Source organism: Hypomesus transpacificus, unplaced genomic scaffold (assembly GCF_021917145.1).
Source record: "Hypomesus transpacificus isolate Combined female unplaced genomic scaffold, fHypTra1 scaffold_51, whole genome shotgun sequence".
NCBI lineage: Eukaryota > Metazoa > Chordata > Actinopteri > Osmeriformes > Osmeridae > Hypomesus > Hypomesus transpacificus.
Window position 1 is genome coordinate 525,848 of NW_025814024.1, and position 16,913 is coordinate 542,760.

At 41.8% G+C, this 16,913-nt stretch overlaps 1 protein-coding gene across 4 annotated transcripts in view; it reads right to left on the reverse strand.

The window, feature by feature from the left end:
* The window catches only part of ctif (CBP80/20-dependent translation initiation factor), a 152,706-nt gene that overhangs the window by 21,698 nt on the left and 114,095 nt on the right, over nt 1–16,913 (reverse strand). For all 4 annotated transcript variants that reach the window (XM_047017237.1, XM_047017236.1, XM_047017235.1 and 1 more), the window contains 2 exons: nt 15,712–16,324; nt 14,486–14,788 (listed from right to left, as the gene is read on the reverse strand). In XM_047017237.1, the coding sequence (XP_046873193.1) occupies nt 14,486–14,788; nt 15,712–16,324 (916 nt within the window). The remainder of the gene's footprint in view (nt 1–14,485; nt 14,789–15,711; nt 16,325–16,913) is intronic.

The window sequence follows — 16,913 nt, forward strand, 5'->3', positions numbered from 1 at the left end:
TGTCTTAAATTGAGCTGGTGTGAGCTACAAACTAGTATGGTAGCTAGCATAGCCATTTCTAGCTCTGCTTGACAATATTGCTGCCTAGTGTTATACGTTAATGTAATACATAAATGTTAATTAAGTATCAGACATATACATAATACAACACACCAGTAACCAATTGATAATAGTGTTATTATACCGAAAATGTCAGTAAATCGAGATACTGCTACTGTCTGTCTCGTTGAAAACCATCCAAACAGGTTGCCAGCAGTAGTTTTTTTGCGAACTACTTGAACCAAGTGATCACGTGTCGGCGAGATCAGAGACTGTCGTTTTTATATGGCTCTGGCCCATTGGTTGCGAATCGTCGCTCGCGCATCATTATACTATGTTCACATCTTGCAGTTGCGACTCTGTCACTTGCTTTCCATGTGAAATCAATGGTATGCTTCATTTCATCGCGCTGTTGTTCCGTGTATTGACAACAGCCCGTCACTCGCGCACTGTGCTCGTAAATTATTTTTCAAGTTCGCGCATACCTATTTTTAGGCGCAAATGCGAGTGAAATGCTCGCACTGTAGAGCCCTGCAGATGACAAACAGACAATAGTGCTGCAGGTAGGCAGGAACAGACTGGCAGAGACAGGGGGTCTCGGGTAAGTTTGTTGAGTGTCTTGTTTGGCAACATGATGGGTTCTCTTCTTTAGACTTGTAAAATCGGGACATAATTGGACAGGGTTCATACACATTTTGACCAATGGATTTCCATGCCTTTTCAATGACTTTAAACCAAATTTCCATGACCAAACCTTTTGTGAAATCTTGGTGTATACGTAAAAAAGTTATAAAATGTAGTATTTAAACAAACAATGAGAATTACAAAGCATACAGTATACCTAGATGACACAAATTAATGAGAGACAATTGTTGATAAAAAGAATAAACATTCATAAATGTAGTCAGGGGGGTGTTCCATCAACGTCGATTAAGGGAAAGCGAGACTTATTTCGCCAAGTCTCACTAACTTTAGCGAGAGTTTTGTTCCATGAAGGTGGATTATTCTAGTTCTAGCTACGTAATCAAGGTTCGGAACTAGCCTGATCCGTGTCAGGCTAGAAGTCAAGCTAAACTAAAATGTGTTGCAAATAATTTCAAACAGGCGGAAACAGAATCTCAAAAGACAGTTCCGTCGAGTAAATTCCTGCGCGCAAAGCACTTTAGTCCGTGTTCGGAAACGTAAATTCAGACTTGTGCAGACATGAATGATTCACGTGTTTAGGCCTAGTTCATCTCCAAAAAATATATTAATTTAAATTAACAAGTTAAGAAGAAATGTCACTTTAGCTGTTTTCAAAAGCCATTGGTTAATTGACATAAAATAAGGCCTTAGAAACTAAGCAGTCTCAAGACAAGTTACAACCAATTATGGCGTATCCGTTCTTTGACAAGCCTGTGGTGGATGAAGGTGCTCAGATTATACAAACAGCGTTTATCCCACCAGCCCCAAGGGTCTTCAGAGACAGAAGTAATGCTTCCCTGACCAGTATCTGTGGAAGAAGTATAGGTTCAGCAGGCCCAGCATAGTTCATCTAGATAGATTTAATTGTCATTCTTGAAAATAAAAAAACATAAATAATATATATATACATAAATATATATATATAAAATAACACTTTAGCAACTCTTAAGGATGGCAATGTACACATAAGAGCAGCCTACCATCCTTTGTAGAAAATAAATAAACAGGAGAGTAGACTATAAAAGGAGAAAGGAGGGTAGTGGACTGCAGTTTATGTAGGTATGCCTAAACTATGTAGTCTGCTGGAATCACACACAAGGAAGCATATTACCCACTGTAGCCAAGCATTGACACTGTTCAGTCTGTCTGCATCTGTCTATGTCTTTGCATGTGGGACGTTCTTGAACTATGCCAGGAAATATGAAGGGTATACTTTGCTCCAAGCAGTACCTGAATATTATCATCAGTTTTTCAGGTAATCTTGAAACACAAAGAATCAAGGAGACTCTTTATTCAATTGTATAAAGTATTTTCATTGTTTAAAGTAGCCTATACGTTGACAAGCCTCCATATTACCTCTCCTCTGGCTTCCCCAATATTATAGGTGCAACATACTGTCCCCATGGGTGTATCCAGGCCCAGTGGAAGACTCAGGGGGTGACTGCCTGGTGCCCCCATGGTTGAAAGTGTTTCTAAAATGCCTTTGAGTGGCAAAAATTAGACCAAGTGCCCTACTGTCTGCCATTCACATTGTGAAATATGCTTGAGTGCCCAGGATGCCCCACGCAATAAATGACAGTGCCCTCTATAAGTGTAAAAACATGTCTTAATGAGTTCCTTTATAGTATAGAAAATGTGATACAGTACCCTATAAGGTGCCCTTATAATGGCCTAAATTGGACTGTTCCCATGCCCTTACTTCCAATGGAAAAGGGTGCTGTTATGAAGTGCCCTTTATGCTGCCCCTACATGACAGTGTCCCAAATGTTGCCCTTTCCAAAGAAGACAATTAGATGCTGTGCCCAACAGTCTCCCCTAATGTTCCCAGTAGGGCATGCTTTCCCAAATTGAGTCTCTCACTGTCCAAGCCCCCTCTGGATCTGTGGAGGCAGACTATGTTAATTGGAAATACTCATGATATAATAATGATAGTCATGCTAAGCAATTTTTAATGACTGTTCTTCCAAACAAAGTGTGCAGTTTGGGTCACCTTCTGATCTAAAAAGTCAATGCTGGATCTGTGCAATACTAGTAATTTCTGTGAATCCCTATTTTAGTCATGGTTATCTTTCCCTTTTATCTTAAATCTCATCATTTAGCCTATCAGTTAATAAATGTGTGTGGCAAAGTTATTTTGAAGTAATTTAAAACATTATTAGCCCACATCAAGTGCAATTAACCATGGCTTTCTTCAGTGTTTTGAATTTTATCCTACAATTTTCGATTGCTGCCACGTTCCCTTTTGGGCTAATATTATTTTTATCTCCTGTTGAGAATATTGGCCATAGGCTAGCCTACTATCAGAACGGTTTCAGACAGCTCATCAAATTACGCTAATTATCAGTAGGCCTAAATGCATATATATATGTTAAGTCGATTTGGTAGGTCTACAATTTACGCATGTTAACGGTCATAATGGTTTGACAAGTTGTCTCCCTTGCCATGGTAATTGCGGCAATTCTTTTTACTCCCAAAAAACGTTTTACTCCCAAAAAACTCAAAAAAACTATTTACGCTGCTGAAACAACACCTCTCTGCTGCTTTACGCTTTGCTTTTTGCGACATAACTCCTCTTTTCGACTATCGCCTGATCTGGGCTGCAGAGTCTAAGCTTATTGAGGTCTAGCTTGAATTAGCGTTGCTTGTTAGTGGAACGGAACGTTAGTGGGACGGCTTGAGGCTTAAGTCTAAGTTGACGTTTACCCAAGTGAGACTTATTCGTGTTAGCGCGACTTGCGTTAGCGATGTTGATGGAACACCCCCCTGGTTGACAGGCATTCATAACACTGACACATCAATAAGAGCTTTAGTATGTAGTAGCATCCAGCTAGTGCACACATTGCTTTCTCTTTTTTAGTGCAAAATTTAACAAAATGTTGAGTTGGAAACTAACTCTTTGACCATTAATCAAAAAAAACAATTTCACATTTAAACAGGTTTATAAAACAACATTTGCATAACAAGTGCTTTCTCTTTGTGTTTGACACACACACTTCTGTCCCCTTCAGAGGCTAGTGAGAGAGAATAGAATCAGACGGATTTTATTCACCATGAATGTTTGCACAAACAAGGAATTTACTTTGGCAGGGAGGTGCATTCATTAAACATATAGGAATATTGAAACTTAAATATGTGGACTAACTATACAAAAGGAGCAAAGTCTAGCTAATACTAAGGGGGGTCGAGCTAGTTATACTAAGGGGAATACAAAATAAAATATAAGTAGCCCTAATTTACAATCTAACCTAAAAATACAGATAGTGCAAACGATACAATAGTGCAAATTGAAATGTGCAGGGTGTCATTGTGCAGATTGTGATTTAAAGTCAGTGTGAGTCCTTGGCCTTGTTAAAGAGGCCAACAGCGGATGGGAAGAAACTGTTCTTGTGGCGTGAGGTTTTGGTCTTGATGGACCGCAGCCTTCTGCCGGAGGGGAGTAGCTGGAACAGGGAGTGTCCAGGGTGGGAGGGGTCGGCCACAATCTTCCTCGCCCGCCTCAGGGACCTCGAGGTGTGCAGATCCTCGAGGGAAGGCAGATTGCAGCCGATCACCTTCTCAGCAGTGCGGATGATACGCTGCAGTCTGCTCTTGTCCTTGGCGGTGGCAGCAGCGTACCAGATGGTGATAGAAGAAGTGAGGATGGACTCAATGATGGCTGTGTAGAAGTGCACCATCATTGTCTTTGGCAGGTTTAATTTCTTCAGCTGCCGTAGGAAGTACATCCTCTGTTGTTCGTTTTTGGTGAGGGAGCTGATGTTCAGTTCCCACTTGAGATCCTGGGAGAGGATGGCGCCCAGGAAGTGGAAGGACTCCACAGTGCTGACTGGGGAGTCACTCAGGGTGATGGGGGTGAGTGGGGCTGTGTTCTTCCCGAAGTCCACAACCATCTCCACTGTCTTAAGAGCATTGAGCTCTAAGTTGTTCTGGCTACACCAGGTCACCAGGTTGTCCGCTTCCCACCTGTAGTCAGACTCGTCCCCGTCAGAGATGAGCCCAATAAGGGTGGTGTCATCCGCAAACTTCAAGAGTTTGACAGACGGATGAGGTGCAGCTGTTGGTGTACAGGGAGAAGAGCAAAGGGGAAGGGACGCAGCCCTGAGGAGATCCGGTGTTGATGGACCGGGAGTCAGAGACTTGTGTTCCCAGCTTAAGCTGGTGGCAACCTGACCAAGTTGTAATGAGAGAAAAAAAAAAGTGCTTTCTTACTGTCTTCGGGACCTTAACTGAACAGTCACTTACCACCTTAGCGTTTAATTTCTGTAAGCTTCGCATCTATCTGCTTTTCAATCTCCAGCAGAGATACCTTCTTCTCTTTTTGTGTTCGGCGGAAGCTGTTGGATTTGGTGATGAAGGTCAGTTGGCCTGTAGCTTCTGCTAAATGACTGAAAGCATAAACAACTGTTTATTAAGTTTAAGTTTTTTTGCAGATTACAACTTAAAGTGGCAATGAGGTCTTAAAATATTTTGAGAAGGTCTTCAAAAAGTCTTTAAAAGGTATTGAAATTAACTTCAGGATTCCTGCATATACCCTGTTCTTCTACAGGTATAGTCGTGCACTTTTTGGGGTTCATGTTGTTTTAATTTGTAACTTGTATAACTGCATGATCTTATGGGTCTTCCCTTTGGCACTTGTTTAGTTTTTCACAATATATGCTTCATGTTTTGGCTGCTTGCAATGTTTGGGACTACCTCGTTGTTATGATCAGTGACCTATGCTCTTTTGTAGAGCTCTCTCTTGGAAGTCGCTTTGGATAAAAGCGTCTGCTTAATGCATAAATGTAAATGTAAATAAGCTTTATATTTATTTAGGGGAAAATGGCTCATTCAAAAAAAGTGTACTGGAAGTGATTATTGTCAGTAACAACTCAAAATGCGACCATTTGGTCTCACTCTAGAGCCCTGCATTGGGGAGCTGACCCCTTTAATTGTACTTCAAGCTAGCTAACTAACTAGACTACTGCCGTGTGGGAATCGCAGGAGCAAACCAGTTGAAGGGAGTACAAAAATACAGGGTGTTGATATCACAGCCTGGAGACATACCTAGCTGCATGTTTGGCACCAACATTGTGTATGTAGTGCAAACATTTACAAAGCCTTAGGGTGGGAAAATAAATAATAATATATATGTGAGACAACAAAGGTTGGACCCTTGCCGAACAAGCACACCCAATTATCTGTCATCCCTGACAAACTCGTTCAACCTCCACATCACCTATTCTAGTCACCTATGCAGATCATAAAAGCAATTTCTCATTACTTTAAACAAATTGACAAGGGCACCATTAGAAGTTCGATAACTTATAAAAATAAAAGTACAAAACATAAGTCATTACATGCACCATAGTTGAGCCAGTTATCATAATTGTTGGCCTAATTCACCATACGGCGCTTGCATGTACAGTTCTGCCTAAGGGGTGTTTGCTGTGTTTACAATAACATTTGTATTTTCTCCTTTGTGCTATGCAATGGTGTAAAATTGTCTTATATTTTTCTGTATCACGTTTGCATAAATAAGACACAACAACTGACTGGGGAGACTCCATTTGTACAAACATTGTTCCTGTCGTATGCTTGTTTGTAGATCGCTAAATCCATGCCTCAAGAAACAGACCATAGAGGCTAAAGTGGTTGGAAATAGTGCCCATGTCTGATGCAGCTGGTGATTATGATGTCATAGTTGATTTGGTGTTTGTGTGCACATTGGCAATGTCCAGACAGTTTTTACATCAGTAAACACATAGGGCCTCATGTACTAACGCTTTTGCGCCCACTTCAGCAGGGCTCCAGGCTAACTTTTTCCCTTGGTTGCACTGGTACGCCACAATTTCAAAGTCACCTTTTTATCTGGCTCCATATACATACAAATATATTATGTAAATTATCTTAAACAAGAATAAGGTGTAGCTAAATATTATTACTAATATATTTGAAGCCCAATTAAACTGTATATAAAAATAACAATCTTGTGATCAGTGCTTCACTGAGCTGCCAAACTAAAACATTGCAAGCAAAATAAAACATTTCAAAATAGAAAGTGCTACTGACCTAACATTTCATGGCTCAATTATTATTATAGCGGGTCCACCCTTGCTTTCGCATGCCCTTCAGATGGCCAACAGCTTAGCTCCATGGCCCAGCTCCGTAACTCAGGGGTAGACAATTAATTTTGACAAGATGCCACAAGAGAAACTTGAAATGTGTTGGAGGGCCGCATCAACAATAACTTGAACTTAATTCTGCTCACTATTAATTTCCCCCCATTGTAAAAAGCAGTAAAGTATATATTTTGATTAGCTGCTACAAGTTACCAGAAAAATAAGGATATTCTGTAAATGTTTATGTAAATATTTTACATGTTGGTCAACTAGGAAAAGACTATCAAAGTAACAGTAAAAACTAAAATAATCATCCCATCAGGATTTCATTTTATTTGCAGAGCTGCCAACTCTCACGGTTTCGCCGTGTGACACACGCATTTCAACCATTTGTCACGCTCTCACGGCACACCTTGTATATCTCACGCTGAAAAGGCAACGCCAAACAAGTAGCCAATCTAACGTTGTAAACATTAACGGAAGACGCGCAGGTTAACGGAGTGAAGCAACATTGACGCGCAAACAGCCGTATAAACTCGCCTTGTCTCTCACTCCACTTCAGTGGGCTTCAACAAGTGCATTGAAATCTGGCTGAATGTCTGACGTGGATATGCAAAGGACAACTGACAGGTGATGATCAGGGACCTGCAGTTTAACTAGCAAACCATTAACCATCAGACGGCGCCCACTGAATCAGTCAAGTTCTTATTATGTCCGCGTTCGTTTTTTTCTTTTGTCGGTTTGTGCCGATTCAAATTATAATCCTTCAACACATTGACCTGTTCTCCAAAACTAAGAACACAGCTTTGACTTTGACCTCAGTAAACAGATACATAGAAGTCCATGTCTTGTTAAAAACTCTACATTCTGTATCAACCTTTCGTTTTTCATTTTCGATGGCTCCTGTCGGTGAGGTTACGCAAGCGCACATTTGTAAATCGCCTGATCACTAGTCTTTCAGGACTACATATTTACTACAGCTCAACACATTTAATTATTTTTTATTTTTTATTTACCTCACGCGGGCCGGATTGGGACAGCCTGTGGTCCGGTTGTGGCCAGCGGGCCATACAATGCCCAGGTCTGCCATAACTGATTCTCTGGTGCTCAGGTCGTAATTTCAATCACGCAGCACGGAGCAGTGTAGGCCTACAGGAATATCTGGACCACAGCCAATCAGAGGCAAAGACCCACCCTACGATATCCTACACAAGAAAACTGGCACTGAGATACATAAAAAACATTTCACCCAGCTACTGAACTTACTCAACAGATATCAAGATGTATTCATCAGTGGACCAATTGCATGCTTTCGAAGAGGAAAAGAAGCCTTCAGTCGACTACTATCTTTCAACACATGGTTGGCATCTGTCTGTCTGGCACACAAACTAAGATTTATCGATAATTTCAATGTGTTCTGGAACTGTGCAGACCGTTTTCAAGCTGACGGACTCCACCCTAACCGTAGAGGATCTCAACTACTAACAGAAAACATCAGTCACGTGCTCCTGACCACAAATCAAGTTGCTCCCCCTATCCCTGTTGTGTCTAAGCTGACTGACGCATCCCAAACAACTTCCCATGGAACAGAACAGAACATTCAAACAGCCTCCTGCAAAGACATGGGCCTTGCACAGATCTGCACCCCCCGGATGAATTCCCTTGTGATGGAACAACTCAGTGACATAGACTTTCCCAAAGAAAAGCTACGCTAGGACAGCCACCATGCTATTTCAGTAGACATACCGGTCATCATCACAAACAGAAAATGGCATGGTAAAATGCATGGTTACAAACCTGAAACTAGTGTTAGAAGTCACAGAACTATCCATATTCTTCAAACAGATTTATCAACCCCTGTTTTATCTGTTAATACCCCACAGATGAAACTGGCCCTTCTAAATGTTAGATCACTAAATAACAAAACATTTCTAGTTAATGATTTGGTCAAAGAAAACTAATTAGACTGCATCTGTTTAACAGAAACCTGACTAAACAACGACACGGCAACAGCAACTTTGATAGAAGTGTGTCCGCCAGATTACAGCTTCCACCAAGTTTCTAGGAAATCCAAAAAAGGTGGAGTCGCAGCTATTTTCTCCTCTGAACTATTGTTCAAAATCACTGAGCTAGGTGAATGTTTGTTGTGTTGTGTGTGCAGTGTTGTATTTGTGTGGATGAGATTTGGGCCTGCATTGTTATGTGGATGAGGTGCCTGCCTGTGTGTATATTTAGGAATTTGCGCATGTCTGACTGACAACATCCCAGTAGGCTTAAGTTAGTGACAGGGAGTAGTCCAGAGTGTTGAGTTGAGAGCAGCAGTATGGGAGCCAGCAGCACACACAGCAAAAAACATGAAAGGCTGCTGCTTCAGCTCCTCTATCCCATATGCCTCACACATCCCATTCCAGCCACCACTGTTCATCTTTTGGGAATCAGACCACTACCTATTGGACTAGACCCTTAAAGACTATATGGGGTTGTGTGTGTGTGCCTGAACAGCAACCTGCTTGATTTTAACCTCAAGTGACAGTAAGGACCTTCACCTTGTATTTTAGTCTCTTCCTCAGCCTGTCCTTGGACGACTGCAACAGATTGACCCTGGGGCGGTCTGCCTGGCCCTCCCTTGTCGACACACTCCCCATTGTTCCCTGGTTGGGGCTACCACTCTCATTATGATTGACCGTCTGGTCTGGTTTTGTACAAGACCTATGATCTTCACTTAGGGCCTTCTTGCTAGCAGGGTCCGGCTTGGATTCCTCGAATAACACATTTTCAGTCTTTTTTTCGTGTTTTCGACTTTTTTCAGTGTTTTTAAAGGGTGTACCCTTGTCACCCGCTATGGGGGGCTGTCCCTGCCCAGGGCTAGGCCCAGTGTGCGGTTTCTGGTTGTTGTGCCAGCGACGGTTCAGGCTATAGCCATGGTGGGATGGTACCGGGCGCTGCCCACCATAGCTCTGGTACTGGCGTCCATGTTGTTCCCTAGGAGGTCGGCAACCATTGCCCCCAGGTTTCAGGAAATATCTCAGTACTGCAACTGCTCTCACCAAAATAATTAGCGACCTCAGACTAAACTCTGATGCAAATAAAGTCTCTATCCTTATCCTTTTAGATCTCAGTGCAGAATTTGATACCATTGATCACAACATCCTAATCAATAGACTTGAAAAGCTTATTGGGTTCACGGATAGTGTATTGAACTGGATGAAATCATATATCACAGGAAGGAAGTTTTATGTTAGTTTAGGAGACCATAGCTCTAAGAAACATGAGAACTGCTATGGGGTTGCTCAAGGAAGCTGCCTAGGTCCATTACTTTTTTCTCTTTATATGTTACCACTCGGCGACATAATCAGAGAACATAACATAGAGTTCGATAGCTATGCAGATGACACACAACTATATATATCCACTGAACCCAACGATGCAACGGCCATCAATTCCATTACCAACTGCCTGTTGGCAATAAACAAATGGATGAATGATAACTTTCTTAAATTAAATGAAGACAAAACCGAAGTCCTACTATGTGGCCCCAAATCCAAAAGAGAGATGCTTACTAAGAATCTAGGAGGCTTAACCCCCTGTCTTAAACCAGAGGTGATGAGTCTCGGTGTAATCCTGGACTCAGATTTGAATTTCAACTCCCACATTAATAAAGTGACCAAAACAGCTTTCTTTCACCTGAGGAATATAGCAAAGGTATGACCATTCATAAACCAAAATGATGCAGAGAAGTCAATTCATGCTTTTATATCCAGCCGGCTGGACTACTGTAACGCACTTTTCGCTGGTCTTCCCAAAAAAAACACTGAAAGACTACAGCTCATTCAAAATTCTGCAGCTAGATTATTAACCAAAACTAAAAGGAGAGAACACATTGGTCTGGTTTGTTATATGTTTGAAAACTGCACAAGGCAGCTCGGATCCAAGACGGATTCGAGAGACCGCAGATAGTGCGGCTTGTCTGGTTTGTTATATGTTTGGAAACTGCACGAGGCAGCTCGGATCCAAGACGGATTTGAGAGACCTTAGATAGAGTGTGGCTTGTCTGGGTTGTTATATGTTTGGAAACTGCACAAGGCAGCTCGGATCCAAGACGGATTAGAGAGACCGCAGATAGAGTGCGGCTAGTCTGGTTTGTTATATGTTTTAGATCTATTACTTTTATCACTTGTATTATTGTTTTTGTTGATTTTATGTAAAGCACCTTGAGCTACAATTCCTGTATGAAATGTGCTATATAAATAAAGTCTTACTTACTAACAGCCCATCTCTGTCTCTGATTAGTTTAGACCACGATATGATCCAACCATGAGTGTGAGTTCCGTCAAAGAAGAAACAAACGCTTCGTTCCTGGAGAGGCAGGTGCACCGGTGCGACCTAGGAAACATTTTAGTCGCACCCGTACAAATTTGGTCTCACTCTAGAGCCCTATTCAGGCGTATTTGTTTCGCAATCTGCGAGTAAAAGCATGGCGAGGTATGTACAAACATGCTGCAATGAGTTAAAAGCGCAGACTGCCTGTCGCGGGAACTGAAAAGGGCAAATACCGCTTTTCCGTGTCATGCATATGCATTCACGGGAGGGTCAGGGGAAAGTGGGAGTTTCCCAAAAAGATAAGGGAGGAGATGCGCAAAGTGCGCCTAATTATGTATTCGGCGGTACGGTAATACAGCGGTATTCTGTGTGTGTCACCGACATCAGCGCAGGCATGGGGGATTTGCATTTGGGATATGATAGCTCAAAGTACCACCTTTCATTAGAGACAACAATTATTAAGCTGACAAAGTTCAATGCGCTTTTCCCTACTTACAGCGCGGTTAGCCAGTGAAATCCAGGATCCCCTAGTCTTCAGACAGCTAGGGAAATTGTTACTGACACATAGTGATCACTTCTAGTAAACTTTAACTAGCCAGGTTTCCAGAAAAAATGCTTATTTATGTTTTTGGGAGCATATTTTCAGTTTGCAGATGATACTGTTTGAATCGCGACTCCAGCTGTGATACTGCAGGTGAATAAGCTTGTTTCAAAGGAGGTTCTTTAATAATGAATTAATGCAATATGAGTACATTCTTGAAAATATCACAAGAAGGGAAAAACTTTAGGGAAGTTTAAGTCAGACCATTTTTACACAGGATTGCCCAATTTCTTCATTTTGATGCAACTATTTCAACTATGTGAGGCTGCCATATAGCCTATCACAATTCCCTCATGCACTAGGGAAATGAGAAGATAACTGTTTCATTCTACACTTCACTCTTAGTATTCTGAAGTGTAAATGAGTTGCAACAAATGTATGCTGTATGCTCTCAAGCATGCGCAAAGACGCAGAGTCCAGTTTACAGCCCAATTCACCATTTACAAGCATGCAATGTCCGAATTATCGGACCAAGTTATCTCAGGTGTCGATCGGATCGGAGTCGGACCGCCATTATTTGAACAAAGGTGTTTACAAGAAAGGGATAATTCAATTTCAGTCCAAATAAGCTAGTAATTTGAATCCATGTAACCACGGTGTGTGATACTAGTTTAAACAATAGGTTTGGAGGTGATATAATAAAATAAAATAAAACAACGCAAGCACACCTCACAATTTACACAGAAATAGTACCCTCTCTAGTATACCTTTCGATATTTCAGAAATGCTATTGTAAGCTATTTTATTGAATGGGCTGTTATAATGTTAGGCAGGAATTAGAAAAGGGGGACTTTGATTGTGAAGGAGGAAGTTGTGTGAGAAGAGAGTAGGGACAATAAAGTGTGGCCGGCCAAATTGAAGAGTCACGGACCACTGTAGTCTCCGTGTCTCTAACTATAATAAATTCTAAGAACGATCAAGAATAATCAGTTAAACTTGTGAATCCAATGATCATAACAGCCCCCGCCCATGCCGTCGTCTCCTTTTATTAGGCCTACCTTATTATATTTATAAATGGTTAAGCCTACCATTTACAAAATGGTTGCAAACTATCAAAGTCATATAATATGATTTGTTTCACTTGTGTAAATATGCTAAATGTGTTTATTTGTTATGTTCATCCGCTTTACAAAACCTATTAGCATTTTACGATTACAGTTATTGTTTCAGCTATGTTATGACATAACAATAGACATATCTAATAGACACAAAGGAGAATTGCTTTCTATTGAAACAAATGGACTACACATTTTAAGAAAACTAACAGTACGTGATATATATCGTTGCCGTACGTACTTAAAAATTCTATTGTGATATACATTTTAGGCCCTACCCGGCAATACTCTGTAGCACAGAGTCAAACCTTCAACACGGTCATTTCTGATCCCGACTTTGCATTATATGACGCGTCATACAATGCCATTATCTTTCTGGATGAGCCTCAAAGGGTTCATAGCAGACCTGGCATCTCCTTCTCCACAGGGGAGGGAGAAGGCCCGGTCAAATAGCCACCTTCCTCAACCACTCCCTACTCCAGAAAACTGAATTAAACCAAGGATTTATCCAAAACAGACTTTTAATGGATTTACAAACATCTCTCAAAGACAATACCGATTGTGGACACTAGGAATTGTTGTGTGACAATGTATGCTTTCCCTTTAATGCTGTGTTGATTTAATTGGATGTTTTAATGTAACTTCCTTTTCTGTTATCAACATGATTTTAAACTACAAACCAAACCATTTATAAATGTTGTGCAGATATATTATGAAGTGTATGCAAGATATGAACATTTTAAGGACACTATCCAAAAGTTACATCCCCTTCATACCCATCTGTGAACATTTGAACAGCACCCAGGTGAAGGAGTTGACTAATGAACTGTTTTACCTGCCTCAAGACACTTACCTTTTATTTTGATTATAAATACCAACAACAAATAATCACTCCCTGAGTCCACTGATACAAGTCCAGACAATGGATAGGCATTCAAAAAGGATCTTACCAAGCTCCTGAGACTCAACATTGTAGTGATTGCAACACTTTATGGACGATTCTGCAGAAGTCACCAAACCCAATTTAAATTGTGACACTGAGATAACTAAACTCAGTCTCACCGCGGATTAAAAGAAATACTTTCAAAAAAAAAACTTTTGATCGGATTACACAGATTAGTTTACTACAGCCAAGATTTAAACAGACTCCGCTTTCGACTCACAACTTCAACACACCAGCAAACGTAAATGCGACAAGCTATATTTCTTACTTGTAACACTGGCATGAAGTAATTGATATTGTGTGTGTTTTGATTAGACTACACGGAAAACTAACTCCCGTTAGTTTACAACTAGACATTCTCGGTATTAGACAAAGGCCTTGATACTTTCTCCTCCCCCTACCCGCTCCATTCATCTGACCCATTGTATGTTTTGTTTCATATGTTAGCCCATCAAACTCTTACCAAAGCCAATAACATATTTCCATTACTGTTCATTATATTACCATTTATTCCAATAAATCATTGTGTTTAATTTTAACTCGCATATTCTGATCCCTCGTGTTATTTGATATGCTCTACACTTAGAATTTATTCGTTAAGATTAGACTGATTATTACACCTTAACTTAGGTTTTCCTTAATGTCCTAAAACCAATATTAAGGTGATGCCCCATTCTAACTAAATACTTGATTATAAATTAAGTATTTTCTATTCTTCAACAGGCAAACCCCGCTACAACTCACTCACCTGGAGCATGTTAAGCAGTAGGGACCTGAACTTGGTCCCCTCTACCATGAAGAGGGCCATCTTGTCACAGAGCTTGGCAGCCGTGGCAGCAAAGCTACGGTCGCTAACAGCCTTGCCATAGATGGTGCTCACAATCTGGGCTAATATCTCCTCTGAGCGAGCTGAGCTCTGGGCCTCCTCCAGGAAAGAGCTAAGCTGGACCTCCACCCCACTGCTGTTGTTCCTCATGCTGTTGAGAATCTCCAGCAGCCTGTCCATGCGGTTTTGCAGTGGGTCCCCCTCAATTGCCACACACACCTCCTCCTGCACAAACACACATGCAGAATTCAGAGCATGGAAGGATGTAACGTAAGACTTAAAGCTGTGATTTAATTTGCTAGCCATACAAAATTAGCTGACAAACTATGGCGTATTAGAGCCAATGCAATTCTGTTTGTGGTAATTTGCAATGGAATTTTTAGCAAGTTGTTGTAAACCAAACCTACCGTGCTTCATCACTTTAACTATGTTGGTCTACTCTACTTAAAAAATCATACATCGTAGTATTGGCACGAAACATTTATTGCCAACAAATCAATAGGATACTCAAATCAATAGGTTAGGACGTATTCCTTCAGGTTGCCCTATGGTCTGTCTGCTAAAGTAGTCAAATGATTCTGCCTTTAAACTTCAACACAAAGGACTGAGCGGGCCTTAATATCACTCTCCAGGACCCAAACTCACACAGGAACCACATAGCATCCCATCCCAGAATATCGCTGTACTAGCAACATTGCCCCATCATTTTTTGGTGGATGACTGAAGATGTGGAGCCAATCCCTGGCTTTGAGTCTTTCGACAGTGTAGTGTTTGTGTGGATGAAATTTGTGCCTGCATTGTTATGTGGATGAGGTGCCTGCCTGTGTGTATATTTAGGAATTTGCGCATGTCTGACTGACAACATCCCAGTAGGCTTAAGTTAGTGACAGGGAGTAGTCCAGAGTGTTGAGTTGAGAGCAGCAGTATGGGAGCCAGCAGCACCAACAGCAAAACACATCAAAGGCTGCTGCTTCAGCTCCTCTATCCCATATGCCTCACACATCCCATTCCAGCCACCACTGTTCATCTTTTGGGAATCAGACCACTACCTATTGGACTAGACCCTTAAAGACTATATGGGGTTGTGTGTGTGTGCCTGAACAGCAACCTGCTTGATTTTAACCTCAAATGACAGTAAGGACCTTCACCTTGTTTTTTAGTCTCTTCCTCAGCCTGTCCTTGGACGACTGCAACAGATTGACCCTGGGGCCGTCTGCCTGGCCCTCCCTTGTCGACACACTCCCCATTGTTCCCTGGTTGGGGCTACCACTCTCATTATGATTGACCGTCTGGTCTGGTTTTGTACAAGACCTAGGATCTTCACTTAGGGCCTTCTTGCTAGCAGGGTCCGGCTTGGATTCCTCGAATAACACATTTTCAGTCTTTTTTTCTTTGGTGTTTTTAAAGGGTGTACCCTTGTCACCCGCTATGGGGGGCTGTCCCTGCCCAGGGCTAGGCCCAGTGTGCGGTTTCTGGTTGTTGTGCCAGCGACGGTTCAGGCTATAGCCATGGTGGGATGGTACCGGGCGCTGCCCACCATAGCTCTGGTACTGGCGTCCATGTTGTTCCCTAGGAGGTCGGCAACCATTGCCCCCAGATTGCCCTGCAATCGGCTGCTGGGGCTGGTGTTGTAGTTGTGATGAAGGTTGCTGCTGCTGTTGTTGATTGTGATGTTGCTGTGGCAACTGCTGCAGATGCTGCAGAGGATTCTGGATCCTTCCACCGCCTCCCCCTCCTACCCCCTGCTGTCTTTGTTGTCTCCTGAAACAAAAACATGTATTAGTTACCCACAAGGCCATGCAGGGTACTTCCGTCATGTCACGCCGCTTAGGGCGCTGACCCCCTTGCTTTGAAGCAACTTCCATTTGTTGGCACTCTCTGGAGCCCTGTTCTTGAACAATCTGTCCAGTTTGCTCTCTCTTTCTCTCTCTGTGCTTCTCTACTCAGGCATCCATGTTACGACAGTCAACCACAGTCCTTCTGCATGTTACACTGTCCAATACAGCCCTTTCTGTCACTCACCATAATTTTTGCTCAAACTCAAGCACCGGAACATCCCAGTACAGTAATTACTGATAGGACACACAAGACACAGACCAGGCCTTGGCTAGAAGAACCTGTGCATTGTTACATTTAGCGACCATCAATAATTCCTAAACTTTCCTCTTTGGTTCCTCTGCTACGGATAATCCCAGAATAATCCCTTTTATTTATTCTGCAAAACCTCCTTACACACTATATCCACCTGACTGTGTGAAAATGCCCTCCAATACGGAAACGGAAACCACATTCAGAACATAATGTACATAATGCAACAAACACACACATATAATGCCATTTGATAGAAAGC